The sequence below is a fragment of the Dioscorea cayenensis genome, chromosome 4 (assembly GCF_009730915.1).
Source record: "Dioscorea cayenensis subsp. rotundata cultivar TDr96_F1 chromosome 4, TDr96_F1_v2_PseudoChromosome.rev07_lg8_w22 25.fasta, whole genome shotgun sequence".
Classification (NCBI taxonomy): domain Eukaryota; kingdom Viridiplantae; phylum Streptophyta; class Magnoliopsida; order Dioscoreales; family Dioscoreaceae; genus Dioscorea; species Dioscorea cayenensis.
Window position 1 is genome coordinate 12,301,378 of NC_052474.1, and position 22,269 is coordinate 12,323,646.

General features: G+C 35.0%; 1 protein-coding gene and 2 long non-coding RNA genes across 6 annotated transcripts; 1 reads left to right on the forward strand and 2 right to left on the reverse strand.

The window, feature by feature from the left end:
• The first annotated feature begins 512 nt into the window (after positions 1–512).
• On the forward strand, positions 513–5,089 carry LOC120259168 (eukaryotic translation initiation factor 3 subunit L-like). The gene is given in 9 exon segments (XM_039266714.1): positions 513–803; positions 805–1,095; positions 1,879–2,074; positions 2,077–2,209; positions 2,953–3,295; positions 3,971–4,119; positions 4,333–4,426; positions 4,586–4,657; positions 4,749–5,089. Coding segments are annotated over 9 exon segments (1,557 nt in total). The 5' UTR covers positions 513–569; the 3' UTR covers positions 4,794–5,089.
• A 3,836-nt stretch (positions 5,090–8,925) lies between these two features.
• On the reverse strand, positions 8,926–10,110 carry LOC120258813. Its single transcript, XR_005536022.1, has 2 exons — positions 9,636–10,110; positions 8,926–9,313 (listed from the first exon to the last, which is right to left on the reverse strand). It is a non-coding gene; the product is annotated as an uncharacterized LOC120258813 (long non-coding RNA).
• A 435-nt stretch (positions 10,111–10,545) lies between these two features.
• Positions 10,546–20,548, reverse strand: LOC120258812. 4 transcript variants are annotated; one of them, XR_005536019.1, is made up of 5 exons: positions 20,517–20,542; positions 20,329–20,406; positions 20,155–20,182; positions 11,319–11,582; positions 10,546–10,792 (listed from the first exon to the last, which is right to left on the reverse strand). It is a non-coding gene; the product is annotated as an uncharacterized LOC120258812 (long non-coding RNA). The 4 variants fall into 4 exon arrangements; XR_005536018.1 differs by having other exon boundaries at positions 20,329–20,548; XR_005536021.1 differs by lacking the exon at positions 10,546–10,792 and adding an exon at positions 11,157–11,235 and having other exon boundaries at positions 20,329–20,548.
• Positions 20,549–22,269: the final 1,721 nt, after the last annotated feature.

Sequence of the window (22,269 nt, forward strand, 5' to 3'; positions counted from 1 at the left end):
AAATTTTTAGAAATGAAAAATCAAGAACCTATCGTTGTTAACTAAAGTAATGTCGAAGGACTTAATTGAAAAATTAAAGTTACCTCCAGCAAGTTATGAATGTGAGAAAAATGGCACAGATCATGCACCGATTTTTGTAACAAAGGTTAAATTTGAAGACTGACTTAAAAAAACATGATCAATATAGATTTAAGGTGTATTAAAACAAATAAACGGAAAAATGACGCAGATTTGCGTGTTATAAGACGTATTTAAAGAAAGAAAATTACATGGACTTAAATGTGAAATGGATTTATAGATTTACATATACCTGCACCGGACCGCCCTACGAGTATTATATAAAAGTGTCTTAAACATCAGAATGGGGCTAGAGAAGATAAACTTGTAATTTAAATATTTTATTAAAAATAATTGTTTTACTAAGTGAGGTCTCTTGCCACATGTCTATCTCAAAATCGACGGTCAAGATCGATCCCAAATCCCTCGAGACAAAACACCATCAACCCTAGAAAACCCCAACCCATCTTTCTCTTCACTTTGGATCTCCCGAACCCTAGAAAGCTTCAGCCATGGCGTCCTCGTACGACTACGAAGACTCCTCCTCCTCACGCTATGCCGCCTCGGACGCCGGTTACGATCCCTCCTTCGTCCCCGATTCCGTCAAAACCTTTGTTGCCCACCTTTATCGCCACATCCGCGAGAAGAACGTCTACGAGATCCACCAGATGTACGAGGGTGGCTTCCACCGTCTCAGCGATCGCATGTTCCGCGACACTCCTTGGCCTCCCGTCGAGGCCATCGCTCCCCTTTGTCGACAATGACCATGTCTTCTGCCTACTCTACCGTGAGATGTGGTTTCGTCATCTCTATGCTCGCCTCTCCCCTACTGCCCGCCAGCGGGTTGAATCCTGGGACAATTACTGTAGTCTCTTCGGCGTTGTTCTCCATGGGGTTGTGAATATGCAGCTGCCGAACCAGTGGTTGTGGGATATGGTGGATGAGTTCGTGTATCAGTTCCAATCTTATTGTCAGTATAGAGCGAAGCTTATGAACAAGACAGAGGAGGAACTCCAGTTGTTGAGACAGAATGATCAGGTATTTGCTTTCTGAGTTGTAAATGTCTCAGCTTTTGATTTGTTAGTGCAGTTACATTGTGTGCTTGTATTTTTTTGGAATTTTTTTCATATTTGGTAGTACTTTCTTATTGTTGTTTTTTTGTTATTGAAGTTTTAATTTTTCAATGTTGATGTTTATTTATGGTTGATGGTATTGTGTTCTGCTTAGAGTCAATGTGTTTGGTTGAAAGGTCTTTCTTCTAATCCATTAATTCGTTGAGTCTTTTCTTTAGACTTTGTCAGAATAGTTTGTGGTCTTTGATGACTCCAAGTTTCCATTTTTGCTTGAAAAGTTTTCATATAAGGGTATGACATTTTGTGCTCTAGGCAATACAATTGGGATGTGGTTTCAGGCAAACAGAAATATGGGATGGATTTGACATTGATTGGTTCAAATAGTTTCTTTTTGTTTGTGGTGTTGGTGTTTGTTGGTAATCAGTTTAATATCAATTAAGCAGTAACTTTAGTGATATATTATACAGATATGTAGCATAGTTGGGTTGAATGGCAGGAAACAATAGTTTGCTAGGTTTTGACAGAATGTAAATTACTTAAAACAGTTTATGTGCTTTGAGTGTTACCATATTTGAGTCATTATCTAGTGAGGTTTCTGTTCTCTTTTGTTCAGTGTGATGTTTATTGGAGCATTCCCTAATGCAATTCTCTACAATTTTTTGTTGAGAATTAACTAATTAACTTCTTCTATTTTGATAGATAATTTATGCGTGACACTGTCATTCTCATGGTGTCCACTTTGTTGTAGGCCTGGAATGTGTATGGTGTGCTCAATTACTTGCAAGCCCTTGTCGAGAAATCTATGATCATCCAGATCTTGGAACGTGAGAAGGAGGGTCTTGAACAGTTCACTTCTACTGATGGATATGATTATGAAGGAGGAAGCAATGTTCTGAAAATGCTTGGTTATTACAGCATGATTGGGTTACTAAGGGTTCACTGTCTTCTGGGGATTACCACACTGGCTTGAAGTGTTTATCACCGATTGACATTAGTCAGCAAGGTGTTTACACTATTGTGATTGGAAGCCATATTAGTGCCATATATCATTATGGGTTTGCAAACCTAATGTTGAGGAGGTATGTTGACTTGTTTGGTCTTATATTTTTTTTGTGGTATGAGTGCATCACAAATGTGATTTTATCAAATTTTGTTTCTATTAGAAGTTCTTGTCTAGAGTTCAATGAAAGTTTGGGATCCATTATAGTTATTTTATAACAGGTTTGGGCTTTTGCAATTTAAAATTGATTAGGTGGCTAATGTTGCCCCATCCCCTGACCAAAACTATTTTCTTGACTTTTCTAAGGTTTTAACTATCACTAATGCTGTGGATTGCATTAACGCCATTATCATTTTCCTTGATTTACTGACAATGTGTGCAGATGCAGCCTGCTGACACTATTATTTTTTATTTTATTTTATTATATTTTTATTTTATTTTTTTACAACAAGATCATAGTTGGCACCATAACTCCTCAGCTGCTACATTTGTCTTAGCTTTTTTCTCATGTAACCTGTGGAAATTATGAGTATAAATAAATAGGTCAATTTCCTTTTGAATCTTTCTGTGTTTATGAGCATCTTCACTTCTTGCTGTTATGCAATTAATCAAAATCCAAGACCCAAAACCTAGAGTTGACATGGCTGTCTTGTCTCCTGGTTTGTCTTGTGTTTTCTGCTCGTTCCCTATTTTTCTGTTTTCTTGTTATGTTCTTCATTTATTTTATTTATGCTTGTACATTTGTTGTCATTAATTCTGTTTATTGTTGACAATCTTATTTAAATTATTGAGTTACCCTTGTCTCTGAATAATCTGTTTAAGGTATGTTGATGCAACTCGAGAGTTTAATAAGATCCTGCTGTATATATTGAAGTTCAAACAGTATCATGAGAAGTCTCCTCAGTTTGATCAGATCCCTGAAAAAAAGAATGAACAGATGTATGCATTGCTGGCTATTTGTCTTTCTTTATGCCCACAAACAAAACTAATTGAGGAGAAGGTGAGTGCCCAATTGAAGGAGAAATATGGTGATAAGATGCTGAGAATGCAAAGATATGATGATGAAGCATATGCTGTGTATGATGAGCTTTTCTCATATGCATGCCCCAAATTTATTACCCCATCAGCTCCTCTTCTGGAAGAGCCTCTTATAAACCGCAATCAGGTAGGTTCTTCCTTTTCTCTTCAATTCTTCCGATATGCACGTCTATATAGTTTGTTGGAATGCTGGTGCTGTTGAACTCCTGTTGCTGTAGTGAATAAGCTTGCTGAGAAGTATCTGAGCAGCATATGATATGCATAAGATATTTTGATGCTAAGATACTTCTGGTCCATCCGTACACACTATTGTCACTTGTGTTGTGAAAATATCATATGCATCACTTCATATTGTTGTTTCATGTGCCAGTCATCAGTCACCTTGTTGTTGTAGAGGTAATGATTTTTAACACAAGCATTTGCTATTTGTTTCAATAGAAGTGTCCATCTCTCTTGAAGGTAATCGATTTTTGAACACGCCTTAGATTCTCCAAGCAACTTCATTAATTCTTACTCATTCTGCTGGTCACTTCAATTATTCTTACATATTCTCCTGATCACTTCAATTAATCAAATACATCTGTCAAATGCTTTAAAGTTGAAAGTTGATGTGTTAACATTTATCTCGGTTCACATTGAAGATATTCCTTGTGCAAAGTTGATTACTGACTTGGCTGTTATATTAGGATGTGAGCTTTGGATAATTATGTGCTGCAGCTTTTGTTTATTTGATAGCAGTATCAAAGTTATTTATCGTCTGACATCATCTAGCTGATATACATAACATTGCTTTTTTTGGCAGGATGCTTACAGGCTGCAATTGAAATTGTTCCTCTTAGAAGTGAAGCAACAACAATTGCTTTCTGGACTGCGGAGTTACTTGAAGCTGTACTCAACCATATCAATTGGGAAACTTGCGACATATATGGAATTAGATGAAGCAACCTTGAGGTCGATGTTGCATTTTCAATTTGTTAGATTTGTTGGACAAATTGTGTTTTATTATCAAGTATATGTTGCTGTTTGGAGCTTTGTCAAATGTCCTAACATTTTTTTTTTCAATATACACCTGTTAATGTGTGAAAGTTTTTTACTTTCTGTTGGTTTTTAGTTAAATAACTACGCCAAGCTTATTGGTTGGATTATTGTTTCTTCTGTTTACAGGTCCCTCTTGAGCACGTACAAGCATAAAATGCATGCGGTCAATAATGATGGAAGTATAATCTCCAATGCTGATATAAATTTTTACATCGATGAGGTATGTTGTTGTTTTAATTTTGAGAATGTTCAATGTAGCTGCTTATTTTTTGGCTTTATTTGAAGGCCTTGATGGAAGCATGTCATGAGAATCACTTTATGACCCAAATTTCTGATATACTTATTGGTGATTCTATACTTGCTGTTACTCCCTAAACAGGACATAATACATGTAGTGGATTCTAAATCAGAGAAGCGGTATGGTGATTACTTCTTGCGCCAAATTTTGACAGTAAGTTTTGCTATTTAACTTTGCCGTTGCAGCAATCACCTGCGCATACATTTTTGTATTTGCTAATGCGTTGTCTGATAATGTTTTTCAGTTTGAGGATATCATCTCTAAACTTGATAGAGTAAAGTTCGACTAAGCCATTGCTCATATCTGGGGTGATTTACTCTTGTCATAAGTCCTGTTATGGACTTGTTAAATTTTTCAGGCAGAGCTTACTCCCCACCTATGAGGATTTATATGGGAATGTTTTATCTTGGTCATGTGATTCACTTGGGGATCATCAGAGTTTGTGTTTTCTTTTTGCTTCAAGCTGACCTTTATGTTTGATGTAATACTAGAGGTTTGATAATTTATATTAGCGGTTGTTTTGTTTCTTTTGGATTGAATTCAGACAGAGCTGTTCTCTAATGTAATTCCCTTCTGTCCTCTCTATCAGACCATATCTAGTCTCGGGCAACAATTCTGAATTTCTTGTCTTAATTTTAGGGTGGGTTTGGTTTGGAAGTAGTACACCCAAGTGCCATTTCGGTAAAAGTGGAAGTGCCACCTCGTGGTAGTGAAAAGTGAATAGTTCAGTTGGAAGTCTTTATTTTGGTGGAAATGAAAGTGCCATTTTATTCTGGTGGAAATGAAAGTGCCGCTTTAGTGACAGTGAAAAGTTCAGTTGGACATCTTTAGTACCATCTGTTTAGTTGGATAGGGAAGTGCTAAATTACCGATTATTTTGGTTGGATGGTTTGAATTGAGGGTTCACTCCCCATTTTGATAAGGGTGAGATTATACTTTTATTTTTTTTATTGGGTTTAAAAATTTTTGGGCATGGCAATTTTTTAATAAAATAAGTGTACTTATTTGTGGATTTTAACCCAATCAATACAACGGCAAACATATTACCTTTTGAAGATGTTATTAAATATAATTTTAGCTGAAAATACTATTCAAGTAGATAATTGAGGAAGTGTTATTTATCTAAAATAATGCAATTGCTACCTTAATAGTTAAGTGTTTCCTGCGTCAAGTTAATCAAAAGAACATGGTACTTTAGGATTATATTTATTTAACGTAGATTTCACTTTGAAATTGTCATCTTTATTTTGTCGAGAATAGGTTAGGCTAGAATCTTTGAAATTAACAAATGTATTTTTCATATGACAACAAACTATGGAGCGCAGAACACAATGAATTGCATTAATAGGCGCAAATGTACCCTTCATTAATACACTGTTAAAAAGTTCAACAAAAATAAATAAATAAATAAATAAGATGGATTGCATAATTGAATGTGAACAACAAAATTTCCTTTGTACATGCAAAGGCAAAAGTGATTATAGCGCTACTCCCATCTCACGAGCAACTCCATCATCGATTGTATTGTATGGCTTAGGTTAACAAAAATTCAATGAAAGCTCAACACTGGCGAAAGTAAGGACTTTTTTAATTCTGATATGCTCATTGCATATACACTGCGCAGGAATTATAAACAGTATAATGTGCTCTAAAATCGGGTGGTCAAATTCACAGGATCAGTTTTACTAATATCTTTTCACCTTTTATTATCTAACTTATGAAAAGAGATTGATATTGCTAACCCTAATTATGAAAATCTAAAACCAAGGCGGAGAGAGATGATAACTTAGGGATAAAATCAGGGGATAAAGTGGTGGCTCAGGCTTACTCCTCTCAAGACATTTACAAACAGGGACGGAACCAGGAGTTTTTGGTAGGGGGGGCTGAGAGCAAAATATATATATATAAAAAAAAAATCATTCAACACAATAAATTTTTTCAATACAAAATAGTGGACAATGTAATAATTGATTAAAACAACTATAAAAAAATATAAAACGTTTATTTGTGCATACTCAAACTAGAATCGCCATCTAAAATCTACAAATAAATAAGTAAAAATCTTTAATTATAGACTATAAAAATAATAAACAAAAATACTAAATACTAGTTACTAACACCATTAAGATATCATTACACAACCATGATCATTAGAAATTTAGAAGAACCAAGTATATGAGTAACACAAATATTGTTTTTGCTTTGAACATGGTAGTGCTAAAGAAATTATCAATGATTATGTCTTATTGAAACCAATTTTGTTATGTCATTGTTATCATTTAGTACACCCCAATTTTGTTATGTATTAATGAATATAAATCCTTTGGTATTATACATTTTATTATGTAAAATTAACAATAAAATTTATTTAATTATACATATATACATTATATAATACATACTAATGTTTAATATTTGATATTCTCATCATTTCAACTCATTAAGGCATTTTATCAAACACATTGTAGGCATATCACAATTTAACCATTCATATTCTATTTTTTCAACAATAAAAATTTATACATTCATTCTTATTTAAATTAAGAAACAATACATGATAAAAGAAAAAAAAAACAAAATACTACCTATTATCTCCCATCAATATACAAAATTCCATAATAATAATATAATGAATATCCCTCCAAATATTCCACCAGGTCTCAATTTACTATTAAATAAATTTCACATACACTCTTTAGCAAATTATTAAAAAAAACAAGAATATATAGACACAATCAGTCAATCACACAGAGAGAAAGAGAGATAAATGTACAAATTAAGCTACCAAATAAAATAAAATAAAATAGAATGAAAAAAAGTAAGAGAAAAAGCTTTGATATTTTCTCTTCTTAAAATCTCCAAATTTATTATTTCAAAAAAAAAATCTTCAATTTTTTTTTGGGTTTTTGTTTTTTAAATACATACTAGTTCAATCAAAACCAAAAAAGGGCCTAGAGAGACCTCTTCTTCACTCCTCTGCCTCACTTTCTGAAGCTTCCTTCTTATTGTTGTGCTTCCTGCCGTACCTTTGGTTCCTCAAGAACTTCGGATCCATCCCCTTCGTCGAGATGTGCCTGTGACCTGCGGGGGCTTCTTGATCCCATTCTTGTGGGCCTTGTAGGACTGGTTATGCACCGTGTGATTCTTCGATTTCGCCATTGGTTACCACGAGATCCAATCAACGCACCAGCGAGAAGAGGCAGCGATGAAGGCCGGCGCTAGGGTTAGTTTTTTAAATACATACATCACAATCACATAGGAAAAACATAAAAGAGAACAATCATGGAAGGATTCCATATAAAAAAAACAAACAAACTAACTAAAAATCTTTTGACTTGGGAAATTTAAAAATTTATTCCCACAATGCCCTTAGTTTTGAAAAAAAGACAAACATGAAAACCTAACGCAATGGCAGCCATCGGATGGGGAATCAAACGGTTGGGAATACGCAATCGAGCACCGAACAAGGTCATTCTTGTTGCAGGCGGCGCAGCTCCGGAAGCCACCTTTCTCTGAGTACCGCTTGTGAGACCAGCTACACACCAAGGGAGGGGCTGGTCCTTTGGCTGGTTCCTGCTTCGGGCCTGGGGGGGCTGCCGGGCCTACGGCCATCGTGTGAGGAGGGGCTGGTTCTGCAGCTTTCGCCGGCTGGATAAAGAGATCGCTGGAGCCGAGGGGGGGCTGAAGCCCCCGCTAGCCCCCCCTTGGTTCCGTCCCTGTTTACAAAGACTTCCTATATTCGCTATTGGTAGAGCACTCTTGGATTGTAGAGATTCTTAGAGTAGTTGATTCCTTTAGTCCAGATAATCAATCTTAATCCCATATGATAATTATGCATTACCCTATGATTGCATGACACTTCGCAAATCCCTCTATTAGGTTTTACCCTAATCGAGAGAGTTCGACACCATACATCATAGAAGTGCACTCAACCTCTAAAGATCTTGACACCATACCTCCTATCTCTAGGTATGCACTCAACATCCGAGGAGCTAGACACCATACATCCTAGCTTTAAGACTGTACTCAACCCCAAGTTTCTATATATGGCCTAACATGATGGATTTCTCAATCATCATCACGGCAATCGAATATGCAATTAAGTCTTTCGCATAATGTAAATTACAAGCATGAAGCAATATAGAAGATTCACAAAAATACTCATAGCCAATATATAAAAACAAGAAAATCAAATACAATAAGTCTTGGGATTCATGGGCCGAGGCACCGAATGGCGGTTTAACCTCTCATGTTCAACAATAGCATGATACAATCCAAGATTAAAGACAAGAAAGAAATCATAATGAAAACTCAGGCCGGACCTCAAGGGAAGCTTCAAGGATGGAAAAGGCCGATTCATCAAACGCTCACCTCCAGATCTTGAGGAAAGCTTTAATCTCCCCTTGATTGATGGTCTTTGGCACTCTCTTCCAAAACCCTAGCCATTTCCTTTATTCTCCAACAAAAAGTCCTCTCAATAGTCTAACTTTTGGGCTTAAATATGCAGATTTGACTTATGCACAGTCGTGCACTTTAATGGAGAATTTCGGGGCCCGAACCACGCGAAAAATCCATCTTTAGAGATTTGCACAGGTGAAGCATGGCCTGAAGCATGACTGTGTAAGGAGTTGGTTTAGTGAAGAGGAGAAAAGAGGTAGTGTTGGCTCAATGAATTTTGAATTCCCAGTTCTTGTGATCTGCACAGCTTGAGCACGGCTTAAGCACTATTGTGTATGTCTCTGGACTACTCTTTTCCTTCTTGTTTAGCTCTCATGCATTCTCATTCTTTTTCCCTCAAAACTTGTCTTCCTGCTCATTAATGCACAAAATACCCAAAGTAGTACTAAAATATAAAAATCATGCTAGAAGAGAAGCAAAATGTATGTAAAATGTATGTAAATCATGTATATAATATGCACTCATTAGCTTCTAATATCAACTCACATGCAAAAGCCAATAACAAAATAATTAAAACCCCAAAAAAATACAGACAAAAAAAGGAAACACTACATGTAGGTAGACAAATGAATCTAGAAACCATCTCAGTAAACAACAATCAACTTTGAATATCAATGATAATAAAAGATGAACCAAATAGGCTACAAGGTAGCATTTCCTGCCTCCCAATTACCTTGCCTCACATAGCATATGGAATTGCTTAAAAAAAAAGGCTACTCCAATTAAGAAGTGGTAGCTTCCCAACTCAATTGAGTTGTTCCTTGGCTACAAAAGAAGGGGTTCCTCCACCCTAACCATTGTCCCGCTAGTGCAACCAAGAGTTGTATGAAGCCTCACACTACATGCTTGTTTCAAAACACAAGTACAAAATTAATAAATCGAAAACCTTGGAATACCACAACATGTGTCAAATATCTAAATGAATTAGTCTTGGGGAAAAACAACTAGATAATCCGTTGACATGGACATGATTCACTACAAGCAAATAAACCTCACACAATTAAACTTGGAGCAATTAAACCTATAATAATAAAACCCGGAGCAAACCATGATTAGATCCACATGTGCTACCAAAAAGAGCAAGTGCAAATGTAAACAAGACCAAAATCAAATGTAAACTAAAATAGCAAACATATTGCAATACAAGTTAGCGCCAAAAACCATGACATACTCAGCTTACACACACAACATATGCATAATTAAAAAACATATGAACTCATGGATTACGTATATGCACATTAGTTGCGTAACAAGAGAAATGAATGCCCAAGTTTGCATGATTAGTCTGTAAAATAGATGCACACAATAAAATACAACTAAAAATATCTAGATATAAAAGTCAAGCAAGACGACATGCAACGGTAATGACATCAAAATAGGAAAACACAATATTACGAAGAGGTGACACAAACACAACATACAGGTAGGGAAAAACAAAACATAATATCGCACAATAGCAAAAGAATAAGTGAACAGGTAACATAACAAAACATGAGTAGCTACTTCCATATACAAGTCCACATAACCACTTGTACATAAACCAAAAATGCATGAAATGCATAACCTTATAGAGTTCAAGCATGTAGGAAAATAAAGATGCATTAAGTGTGAAATGTAGAAATACATGTAGTCCAGAAGTGCAGAAATGCATTAAATACATAAGGAAAAATGAAAAGATGATAAGAAAATCAGCATCCAGTCCAGGATGACCAAGAACGCAACAACATGGAAAGAGGTGATTCATTCCATTAGAGTGAGAAATTGTTCATTCCAAAGTTGTTTGAGAGCCATCATCCTCACCATGAACCTTCTAGCTTGACTTTCACACTCCTGCAAATAATCAAATACATCAACTAGCACTTTTTCCTCAAAGCCCTCTACTTATCCTCTCATATAAGGTCTCCGTCCAATGAATGGAGTTCTTAATTGTAGAAGCTATTTTACAAACCACAAGGAGATCACTCATCATTAAAGGGTTTTTAGTGATCTTGCTTATATGTTGGGTCATTTGGGAAGAAGTAGCTGGGCTACTAGTATTGGTGGTGTAGAGTTAGTGGTCACCATTCTTCTCACTAACAGGTTCTACATAGACTGGTTGAACATTATCATTATTGTTTTCTTCATTTTCAAACCGGTCCCCAAAATTTGAAAATATAGACTTCATGTACAAGCCAATTGCATTATCACCACCCCTCCTCCTCCCCACAACATTATCCTAAGACCTTTATAATGTTCTATTGGTTTGTTGATGAATTGCATCTCAGCTAGTGTGCCTACATCTCAATAAAGAATTGTAGAAGTTATAGTTTAGACAACAATTACATGTAGATCATGCTTTGCAAACTTACATACATACCTCAATGAATGTGAGTGCTACAATTGGGTCAAGAATGATTGTTTTGGTCGTGCCATCCCAGCCGAACCCGCCGAGCTCTCTTGCCTTTTAATTTCAACATAATGTGCCTTGAATGTTTTGTAGTGATTCTCTACATTTTCACAGCTGAAACCAATCTTGAATCTTGTGTTCATGTGACAACAACTAACACAAATGTTGAGTGCTTAAAAGACTTTTAACAATTGAGACATTTCCCTAGCTACTTGCTCCATTTTGCTTGGTTTTCTAATGAAAAATAAATGAAGCCATTTGTGTAAATCAAATTTAGCATAAGTACTAAAAAGACATACAATGGTAAATAAGAAAAAAAACATGTTATAGTGTAGAGAGCATGGATTTATAATGCATAGCAAGTTAAAAATAAAAATAAAAATACATGCTGCAAGGGTTACACAAAACCTCTATAGCGAATCCACATGTGAATCGCTACTTTATTCTAGCTCCACCATTTGTCTATATTCTTCTTCCTGTGAACTTCATTCAAAATCTTGTTGTTCTGATCAACACTAGCTATGTAGTTATGAATGATGCAACTCAAGAACTAATCTTACTTGTGCCTTAAATGAAAAGAAAGGGTGTAAGGTGAGAATTTTGAATCTATTTTTAAGAGTGGAAAATGCTCTCTTGACTCATGAGCACAACATTGAATGCCTAAGGTTAAAGAGTTCCTTGGGATTTGTTGGTGGTCTTCCACTATGTTCTTTTAAGTAGTATCTAACACCTCGATATTGTGCTACAAGGCCATTCATTGTAGTGTAACCAGCGTCTACCAAATAATGTTTCCCTATAAGGAAAGACAATCATCAAATAGGACTACTTTTAAGGTTATATGATCTAAAATATAATTTTCTTACCTTCTATTAACATCAAACCATCAGGCTCTCGTTGTGATATTGCATCACGCAAGCCTGTAAAGTCATTTACCTATTTTACTCAACCCGGCAACATATGTGAATTTCAAATTAGGATTCACCATTGTGAGAATATTTTGGGTTAGGCCCTTTCGACCACGAAAGTAAGGTAATTCTTGTGGAGGGACGACACATCAATCTGCGTCCTATCCAATATACCTATGTAATCCTATACGACAAGCATAAATGAATGAATTTGCATTAGTGCTTTGAGAGTTTTATTAGAATCTTTTTTTTTTTGGTCGATTGAATCCTTACTTTAAAATATGTGTACCAAGTTGTGCTAGACTCAATTTCAGGATGGCAGGAGCTGCTCGTGCCCACGAGGGGAGAGGGGGTGAATGAAGTTATCACCTATGGCACATATAGCTCAGGCAACATTGTTAACATACCAACTAATTGTTTTCCCAGAGCGAAGAAACTTAACTGGCATGATCCAATTCTTGGTGTTGTGACCAACTATGTGCAGGAATATTTCCAATTGTTCCTCTATAATATGTGTATGCTGCCTACGAACAGGTGCTTGTTATGCATAATAGATGGCAAATGCATGAAAGGCATAGGTCCATCCTAAGGTAATTGACACTATAGTCTCGGCCACTCTTTAAAATACATTCCATGTGTTTCTTCCTAATTATGTCTTGGAATATTGAAGGTTCCCTATGTCTTGCATCCCGAGTTAGGTGCATCTCTTTAATTAAAAAGACAATAATTACAACAATTGTAGTGAATGTTGCTGCCAAAAGTCTCACTCGCTCATTTAAAGCCTAATTATCCATCTACATGATTTGGTAATGAAATATTGTTTTAATTAAACTTGCTATCAAATTGCTATGTATGTGGCCCTATTGTAGTGTTTGCCATTCATAATTTATTGAAAACATGCCATCTAATACATGCAGGAAGTAAGAAGCATGTTAAAGGAGATGCAACATAAGCAAACCTAATGTGAAATGTGAAACTGATCAGACATAAGGTAGACTATGTTATCCATTATCTTGAGAAAAATTCCAAAAATAAAGAAACTATAAGAACAATAGGATTAATAGATCATAGCACTTAGCAATACAATTTAGTAGTACAAGTTAAGCAATACATATTTGTAGCTTATTAATAAATCATAGCACTATCCACAATAAGCCTGATATATGTACATGGTAGATGAAAAGTGAAGAAGCCAATGACATAAACAAATAGATGTAGTCTAGTAGAAAAACAAAAATATAAGACAAAACATACCACAAAATAATATTATGAAGGGGTGACACATAACGTCTTATAGTCAGGCAACACCACAAAAAATTTCAATCCAATCTTAACAAAATTAATATGGAAGTATGCTGTCGAATAGGTCAGCATAAAAACTGAGGCACCATTGCACAACAAAGCATTCATGTTAACAATATAAAGCCTTGATAATACAAGAGGGTAACAATTCAATGAGGGAAAATAATACGAAAAAGTATATGTATATGTCCATTAGAAGAAACCATGACAACAGCAAAAGGCTAGAAAAACATGACAAAAAAGAAAATAAGAGAGTAAACATTTCAAAACAAACCAAAGAATCTAATGTGGAAACACTGCAGGTTAGCATAAAAAATGAGGACCCATTGCACAACATATAAAAAATGTCAACAACAAAAACCACCATAACACAATAGAAACAAAATTTTAAGGAGAGAAAATAAATCCCATCTATAGTAGTACATATATATACAAACACACACATATATACATCAAATGCATGATAACAAGAAGAAAAGACCCAATAAGAAGAGACCATGATAAGCAGGCCAGAAAATTCATAAAGTATGACAATGATATATGAGACCATGAACACAAGGGGAAAAATTTACAAAGCAAAAAGTTTAAAACAAACCAAAGAAAATAATGTGGAAGCACATGTGGAAAACAAATTGCATGTAACATTAGCAAAACATTTCACATATTCAAAAACCAAATGACTTTAATTTGTACAAAATGAGTTTTAGTTCTGTGAGCTACTTCTAATATCGAATAAGAGAATCTGATAATAGGTAATCTTGTTGTGGCAATCATTGTTAATGCATTCTCACTAACTAGTAGGATATATATTGATTAAGTAAAATGACAAGGAAAATCAAAGAAATTGAGGAAGAAGTATATTGAACAACTCTTTGTACCTGTGGGATTGAAAATACACACCCTGGCGTCGTGTCGGTGAAGAGACACCAGGTGATATATATCGAATCACAAAAATTATTATTATTATTCTTATTTTTATCTTTGTGGGTTCTTCTTTTCCTAATAGAGGCAAGCCTCTATTATTAATTACCCCAGACTGAAATCTTAGGAACCTCCGATTAAGAGCTCAAGTATAAGTAAAGGTAAGAAAATTTGCAAATTATAAATTTTTATTTACTACATATATATATATATATATATATATATTCATTACATTCTTTTTTTTTCAATATATAACTTTCTTTATATATATATTATATATAGTTGTCAGTCATTTCGTCTTTCACATCGCGTTGCATGCTTCTATGCCGCTTTTGAAATGCATATTTCTCATTGCCTTGAAATTTATATATTTATTTTTAGAAATTATCGCTGCTCGAAATAAAGCTTTCTGCCATTGCTTTGGATTGGATTGATGCATCCATTTTTACATAGCTCGAATGTGAGACATCTTAAATGGCGTTAATATTTTGAGTAAGCTCCAAAGTTGCAAAGCATGTGCAACACATCAATGTAGTCCAGGAATGTGAAGGAATCAATCGATTCATGCATCCTCACGCATAACTACTTTAATACATCATTTATATATACATATATATATATATATATATATATATATATATATATATGCATGCACGCACTGGCATGCTTTTTAATTCACAGCTTCAAACATTCAAACAATATTTGCATTAATAGCCATCTAAAGCCATACATGCCATGCATGGTTAGCTAGTGGTGGGTCCCTCTTATACATGATGATACTGGGTTACATTTCTTTCTTCAAATAAGAGATCCACGTAAGTATGCATGCACAAAATGACATGCTCTTGTTTTTTTTTTCTTTTAGTTTATTTCATGGGCTTTTCATGGTTTTAAATATATATATATATATATATATGAATGGGCAATGGTGGGACCACCCTTTAAAAAAAAATTCTTCTCTTTAATGAATAATAGCCCGTGAGCATATATGCATGCTTCTCATTTTCTTTGCAGGTGTCTCTTTCATGGTGGGCCCATGCCTTTTTTTTTTTTAATTCTATGAGTTATAAGAGTGAGGATGCATGCATTTGATCACTTTGGTATGCCATTATATATATTTAATTAAGAGAAAACATGGACATAAGTCATAGCTTGGCTTTCATTGAATCAAAGAAGGGCCCGCTTGATAAAGTTTATGAGTCTTACATCCTCTTTGCAAAGCTTCATCCGACTGGGTAGAGCCCACTTTCCTTAAATAATGTCTGATATTGATCTATATTCTTTTTTATGAGTATAATAAGAAATCATGATATTGTTGGGCCTTGTTTCAGATTGGAGGTCATACTTTCAATGCTTTGTTGATCGTATATATAGCTAGTGCCATGCAAAGGTGGCGACACATAGATGACTATGGCAACGATGTTCACATGAATTATGGTCGTCGTGTCATGCATGGAGCTTCACTTAAACTAGTCTTCAGTCAATGTTCCAACTTTCCTTCAATCAACACACTAACATAAATCCCTTCTATGAAATGTCTGGTTGCAAGAAACAAGCATTGAAGAGACTTTATTCAAATATATATTTCAACATACATATATGCGCATCCTCCACTAATATTTATATAGTTCCATTGCAAACAATAAGCAGTCAGTGCATGCATAGTGCTTCTCATTTTCTCATTTATTTGTGTACATGTGTCTCTTTCATGGTGGGCCTTGCTTTTTTTTTTTTTTAATTTGAATCCATGGATATCTTGATTGTGAGAGAGACGGCCACTAAAGTGTTTGTATGGTTGGGTATGTACATACTTGCATGCACGCATGTAATTACAATTATTTATTTATTATTTTTACCAAATCAGAGGTATGCTTCTTCATGATATATATAGTAAGGCCACAAAATATGCATTGAAGAAGAGCATCTTAATGGCAAAGACCAAGGCAACATTCATGGTATCACTTGGGCTGGGAGACATCCATGAATGTTATGAAATACATTCTCTCATTATTTACTTCCTCCCACAGTGTCCGGATACACTCGTCACTTTGCTCAAACCTGTCCAGGGATTTGCAGTGGAGGAATCTCAGGTCTTTGGCAACCTTATGAAATGCTTCCTCCTTTACTGCAACGACCACTATCACCATCGTCGTTGCTATGAACTCCGTCACTTTCGAGTTGTAAACCCTCACGTGAGGGCTTCCTTTTAGTCCACCAGGTTCGGCAAGCCAAGAGTCTTTAATTTGGTATGAGTGTTGACATAAGACGCCGCTAAGGCAGCAATCTCCACTGACGGCCGAAGCAATATATAGTCTGATGGAGCTCGAGCAGCCTCAAAATGTGGGTTGAGCAAGCAAAGCCCGGTTTGAGTCCATCTCCGGTTTATCCTTCATCGCAGCCTTAATTAGTCCACTTATAGAGAACTCCGATGACCACGGGTTGCATTAGCTATCTCCTCCGCCTGATCGTCTTCAGGCAATGGATCCGTGGGTTGTCTTCCTTCCGTCAGACGCCTTCGCAGTTTGGAGGGTCAGAGGATATGGAAGGGGAGCACCTCTGTCTTCTATTGTCTTCTTTAAAATTTTTTTTTAGCTCGTCTTTTTCTTCCGTCTTCTCTCTTCTTTTCTTCTTTCTCTTTGATGGAGAAATGTCATTTACTGCTATCTCCGGTGGCTTCGATATTCTCTCAAAGGCAGCAGAGAGCTTCCTTCCTCCATCTCACAGAGACGCGACGGCGGCAGCATGTGGCGATGGTGACATCAGATACGGCAACGGCAGCGGCAGCGGCAGCAGGCAGCGACAACAATAATAACAAGCAGTGATGGTTTTAAGCAACAACAGCAACGGCGGCAATAGCAGTGAAGGCAGCATGCAGCAACAGAAATGACGGCAATAGCAGTGAAGGCAGCAGCAACAACTTTTCTTCTTATGTGTGTATATATATAGATGTTTGAAAGGGGAGAAAATGAAGTGGACCTTCTCCTTCTTCTCTCTCGCTTGTTCTTCCTTCTTCTTCTTTCTTCACCGTCCTCTTCAGATCTTCTTCCCCCTTTTAAAACATTTCTGGCAACTGCAACCGCTGGCATCATGGGGCAACCACACAACCACGCCACCACGTTCTCATGAACCGCCCCACGTCTCCCTCTCTCTTAAACACACACACACACACACACACATATATATATATATATATATATATATATATTACATTATATATTTTTTTTTTGTTATATTATATACGTATATATTATATTTATTTTATTTATTTCTATTTTATTATTTTATTTTATTATTTTAGTTATTATATTTATTACCATTATTATATATATTATCTTTTCATCTGATTTTATTTCTGTATATTTATTAGATATGTATTTTATTTTATTATTAATATTTTATTATTATTTTTAAGATATATATATATATTGTATTATTATTTGTTTTACTTGATTTGCTTAATTGATTTGTTGTTATCTATATATCTATATCTATATATATTATTTTATTTAATATATATATATATATATATATATATAATTTATTTTATTTTATTATATTTATTATCATTATGACTATTATTTTATTTGATTTGATTGATTTTTTTTTTAATTTATTATCGGGTTTTATTTTATGTTAATTATATATTTATATATATATTACTTATTTTTGTTTTTAATTTATCTTATTATATATATTTATTATTTATTTATTTTTCTTTTACGATTTGATTTATTTTATTTTATTTTATTTTGTATTTTATCTTATTTAATTTAATTTAATTTTTTTTTTGTTAATTTAAATTTTATTTTTATTATATATATATATATATATATATATATATATTTGCCCGTGATTCAGTATTCGCGGTTGATCTTGGTATTGTGGTCGCGATCAAGATCGCCTGCTATAAAGCTAGTCTTGAAATTTGGACTGCCTCGAGATCGGTCTCTCTTTGCTTTCATCCGGAGATTTGAATATTTAGATCGGCTCGAGATCGGTGCTCTCGGCTGATCTCGCATTTGAATATTTAAGATTGCCTTGAAATATGTTTTTTCTCTGATCTTGATATTTAGTATATTTTGTATATTTTGGATCGCTCGAGATCCCAGTGCTCTCGTGAGATCTTGATATTTGGATATTTTGTATATTTTGGATCGCCTTGAGATCTGTGCTCTTAGCTGATCCGGATATTTGAATATTTTTAGATTACTCCTGAAACTCAGTGCTCTCGCAAATCTTGATATTTTGAGTCACTTTGGATCACCCCGAGATCGGTGCCTCGGTACCGATCTTAGCATTTGATATTTAAGATTGCCTTGAAATATGTTTTCTCACTGATTTTGATATTTGTATATTTTAGTATATTTTTGGATCGCGCCGAGATCCGTGCTCTCGACGAGATCTTGATATTTGGATATTTTCAGATATTTTTGGATCGCCTGGGATCCGTGCTCTTAGGCGATCCCGGATATTTGAATATTTTTGAGATTCACTCGAAATCGTCTCTCAGCAGAATCTTGATATTTTGAAAGTATTTTAGGACCCACTCGAGATCCGTGCTCCCGAGCGATCTTGAGATTTGGATATTTTAAATATTTTGTTTAAATTAGGAGATACATTTAATTTATTTATTATCATTTTTTATATAAACAGTACCCAAGTATCATAAGAACCATCAAGAGTAGAAGTCATTTAATTCCTTTTGGAAGTAAAATTCTATTCAAATAAAATCAAAGTGCAACAAGCCAAGAACAAGGAAACAAGAAAATTTAGCATGAAGTTATTTTCTTATAAAATGTGAAACAATCTCTCTCTCTCTCTCTTTTCAAATGGATGCTACAAATAAAAACCTTTGACATCAGCTAGTATCAATCAGAGACCAACATTCATTGTGGTCTAACTGTCTCATGACAATACACACACAAAATCAGATATGGTACAAAAAAAATGAGGATCAATTGCACAACAGAGTCAGAATTGTTAACATCACCAATAGGTACATTGCACAATAACAACAAAAGAAACCATGATAACCAGAAAAAAATTCACTGATAAAAAATTTCAAAATAAACAAAAAGAAATAGCACAAGAGGTAAGCATACAAAATGAGGATCCATTGCATAACAAGAGAAATTTATGAGAAATACAAATCTATTTCAGAATATCAATAGAAAACCAATGAAGATAGACTATGCATTGCAATAGCTTGACTTAAAAAGAAACCAAGACAGAGGAAAAATTTAAAACCAAGCCAAACAAAATATTGTGGCAGCATGTTGTTCAGTAGATCATCAGAAAAATAAAGATATGTTGCATAATAAGGTAAAAGTACATCATAAACCATGATAATAATAATAAAAAAAAACTCATGCATGGGAAAAATTCAGAGAGATTCTAACAATAGCTATATATACACATCACGTATGAAAAGCATGATATTAAAAGAAAACCATGTTACAGAAGAACATAACAACATATCAACACATATCAACATCATAGGAAAAAATGTGGTGGATCCATTCTATCGCATAGATCAACATTAGAAAAATAAATACATCAAAATGATACAAAACTAGTAAAACAAGCTATCAAACAAATCAACATCACAATTTAGGGAAAAAGACAAAGCAAATCAACAAAAATAACTGCATGTGGGAGAAGAGGAGAATGATCTATACAACAACAAAGCTACCAAGAGACAATTGCCTGAAGAGAGACACAAAAACAACAAGAAATTTAGGTGACAAAGACCTAAAAGTAAGAAATAAAATAAGCTAAAAATAAATCAATGAAATACTACTGTCAAACTAATCAATGTTGCAAACCTCAAGGGGGAAAAACCTATAACAAACCAGATTAAGGCAAAATATCTTGCTTTAGGAAAGGACGGGGATGATCTTGTTATAGCAAAGCAAGCTTGGGCTATTTTCCTATAAGGAGATGGAAGGCAACAATCAAATTAGGTGACCAAGTCATGAAATCCTAAAAGAAAAAAAAAAGAAACATAGAAACAATACAGATTGAAGAGTAATCATGCTACCAAATAGATTTGAAAAGAACCCCATAGGGCGAATTAGGTGACCTTAAAACATTGAAGCCACCACAAGGCATATGCTTAGAAATAGCTGGATTACAAGGCAACTAGGGCTTGAAAATCATGAAAACATAAATAATAAAATAATAATGCAAAGTGAAGAGTATGCCAGACGGATCATCAACACAAATAAAACCAGGTTAGGGGAAGAAATGAACCTATTGAGAAGAAAGGAAAGAGCAGGGAACAACAAAATTAAGGTCGATGGTAAAGATGATGATGTTGCAACAAAGAAACCATAGACAAGGGAATGAGCGACAACAACCATGGAGAAGAGGGCCTACTAGAGAAGAGAGTGAGAATCGAAAGAGGCCAAAACCCTAGCAATGGGAGAAAAGTTAGAAGTGGGGTGACTGATCATTGAGGCCATGTGATACCACGCGGTACAACAGTGCATACTGTAGCTCGAGAAGTTGAAGACCCGAAATAGACTTCGTATCCTCTGAAGTCAAAAAGGGAAGTGAGGGGTATTTGAAATGTCAGATCAAACACTTCGGATCAAAATAGAAGTAAAACAAACACCCTAAAAGTGTTCTTCAAACTTCCTTAACAACTTCCCCCTCAAATGAAGTGAAACAAACACCCCCTTAGCATTTTAATTATGGTAAAAATTTGACAATATTATCCATGGCAAAATGAAAGTAATGTGACAGAGTATCTGTATGACAGTAATTTCATTATCCTGCATAAACCAGTGCCTTGAGATCACTTAAGTGTGTGGATGAGGGATTGTGTGTGTGTTCACGCATACGCGTGTGGTCATAAGAGCTACCACTACAGCTAGTTTACTAAACCCAAAGAAATAACATTACAAACCAAAAACTCAAACACCATTGAACAAACAAACAAACTTAAAAATAAAAAGCCTTGTTGAGCAACCCTCTCAAAACTTATCTTGGGAGGCTCTACAGCTGTGATAGAAATGGAGCTCACCTCCACACTTAGTTATCAATCCGCCTATAGGTAGCAGCCCAAATGTGAGTCACTTGTAGAGTTCTCCAACAAAAGCTGTGTAAAAGATGTCACTCGTTACTTGCACACCCAAACATTACCGCCAATTACCATTCTTACAATACGCAGCACAACATGGGAACACAATAAGCGGAGATCGATGTCTCACCCATGTCTCTATCGCGCAACACATCACGCAGAATTCCTGGACCCTCTTCACTAGACTCGTGAACCGAATGCACTTAGAAAAGAACATGTATCCAAACGAGGTGCATGTCTCCATGCGGAATTGATAACACTCCTTTCCATTTTGCACTTAGGAAACACTACGTAAGCCTTTTCACATGATCAAAAGCTCTGCAACCACACTCATTAGAAAATCAGGTGAAAGCACCACATCTGGCTATGCGTTAAAGATGTTATGATGTAGTGGTTTAAAAGTCAAAAGTGGAGAAGAAATACCTTCCAACCCACTTTCTTGAATCTAAACCTTAGCAAAGAAGATGTGTTTCGCTCAATCAGTCATCAAACTTCCCTCAACACTTTGAGTTTTAAACAGATATTAAAATATGATTAATATTCTTTGCTAACAGCGTCATTAAAACACATATTTCTGTAGGACCTGAATTTATGGCATGCGAAAATTAGAAAGCTGATTCTCCATGCATGTTAACCATGAAAACAAATTAGGTAGCTTTTTAGTTTTCAAACCTTTCCTGCAACTCTTCCATCTAAGATCCTATCGTAT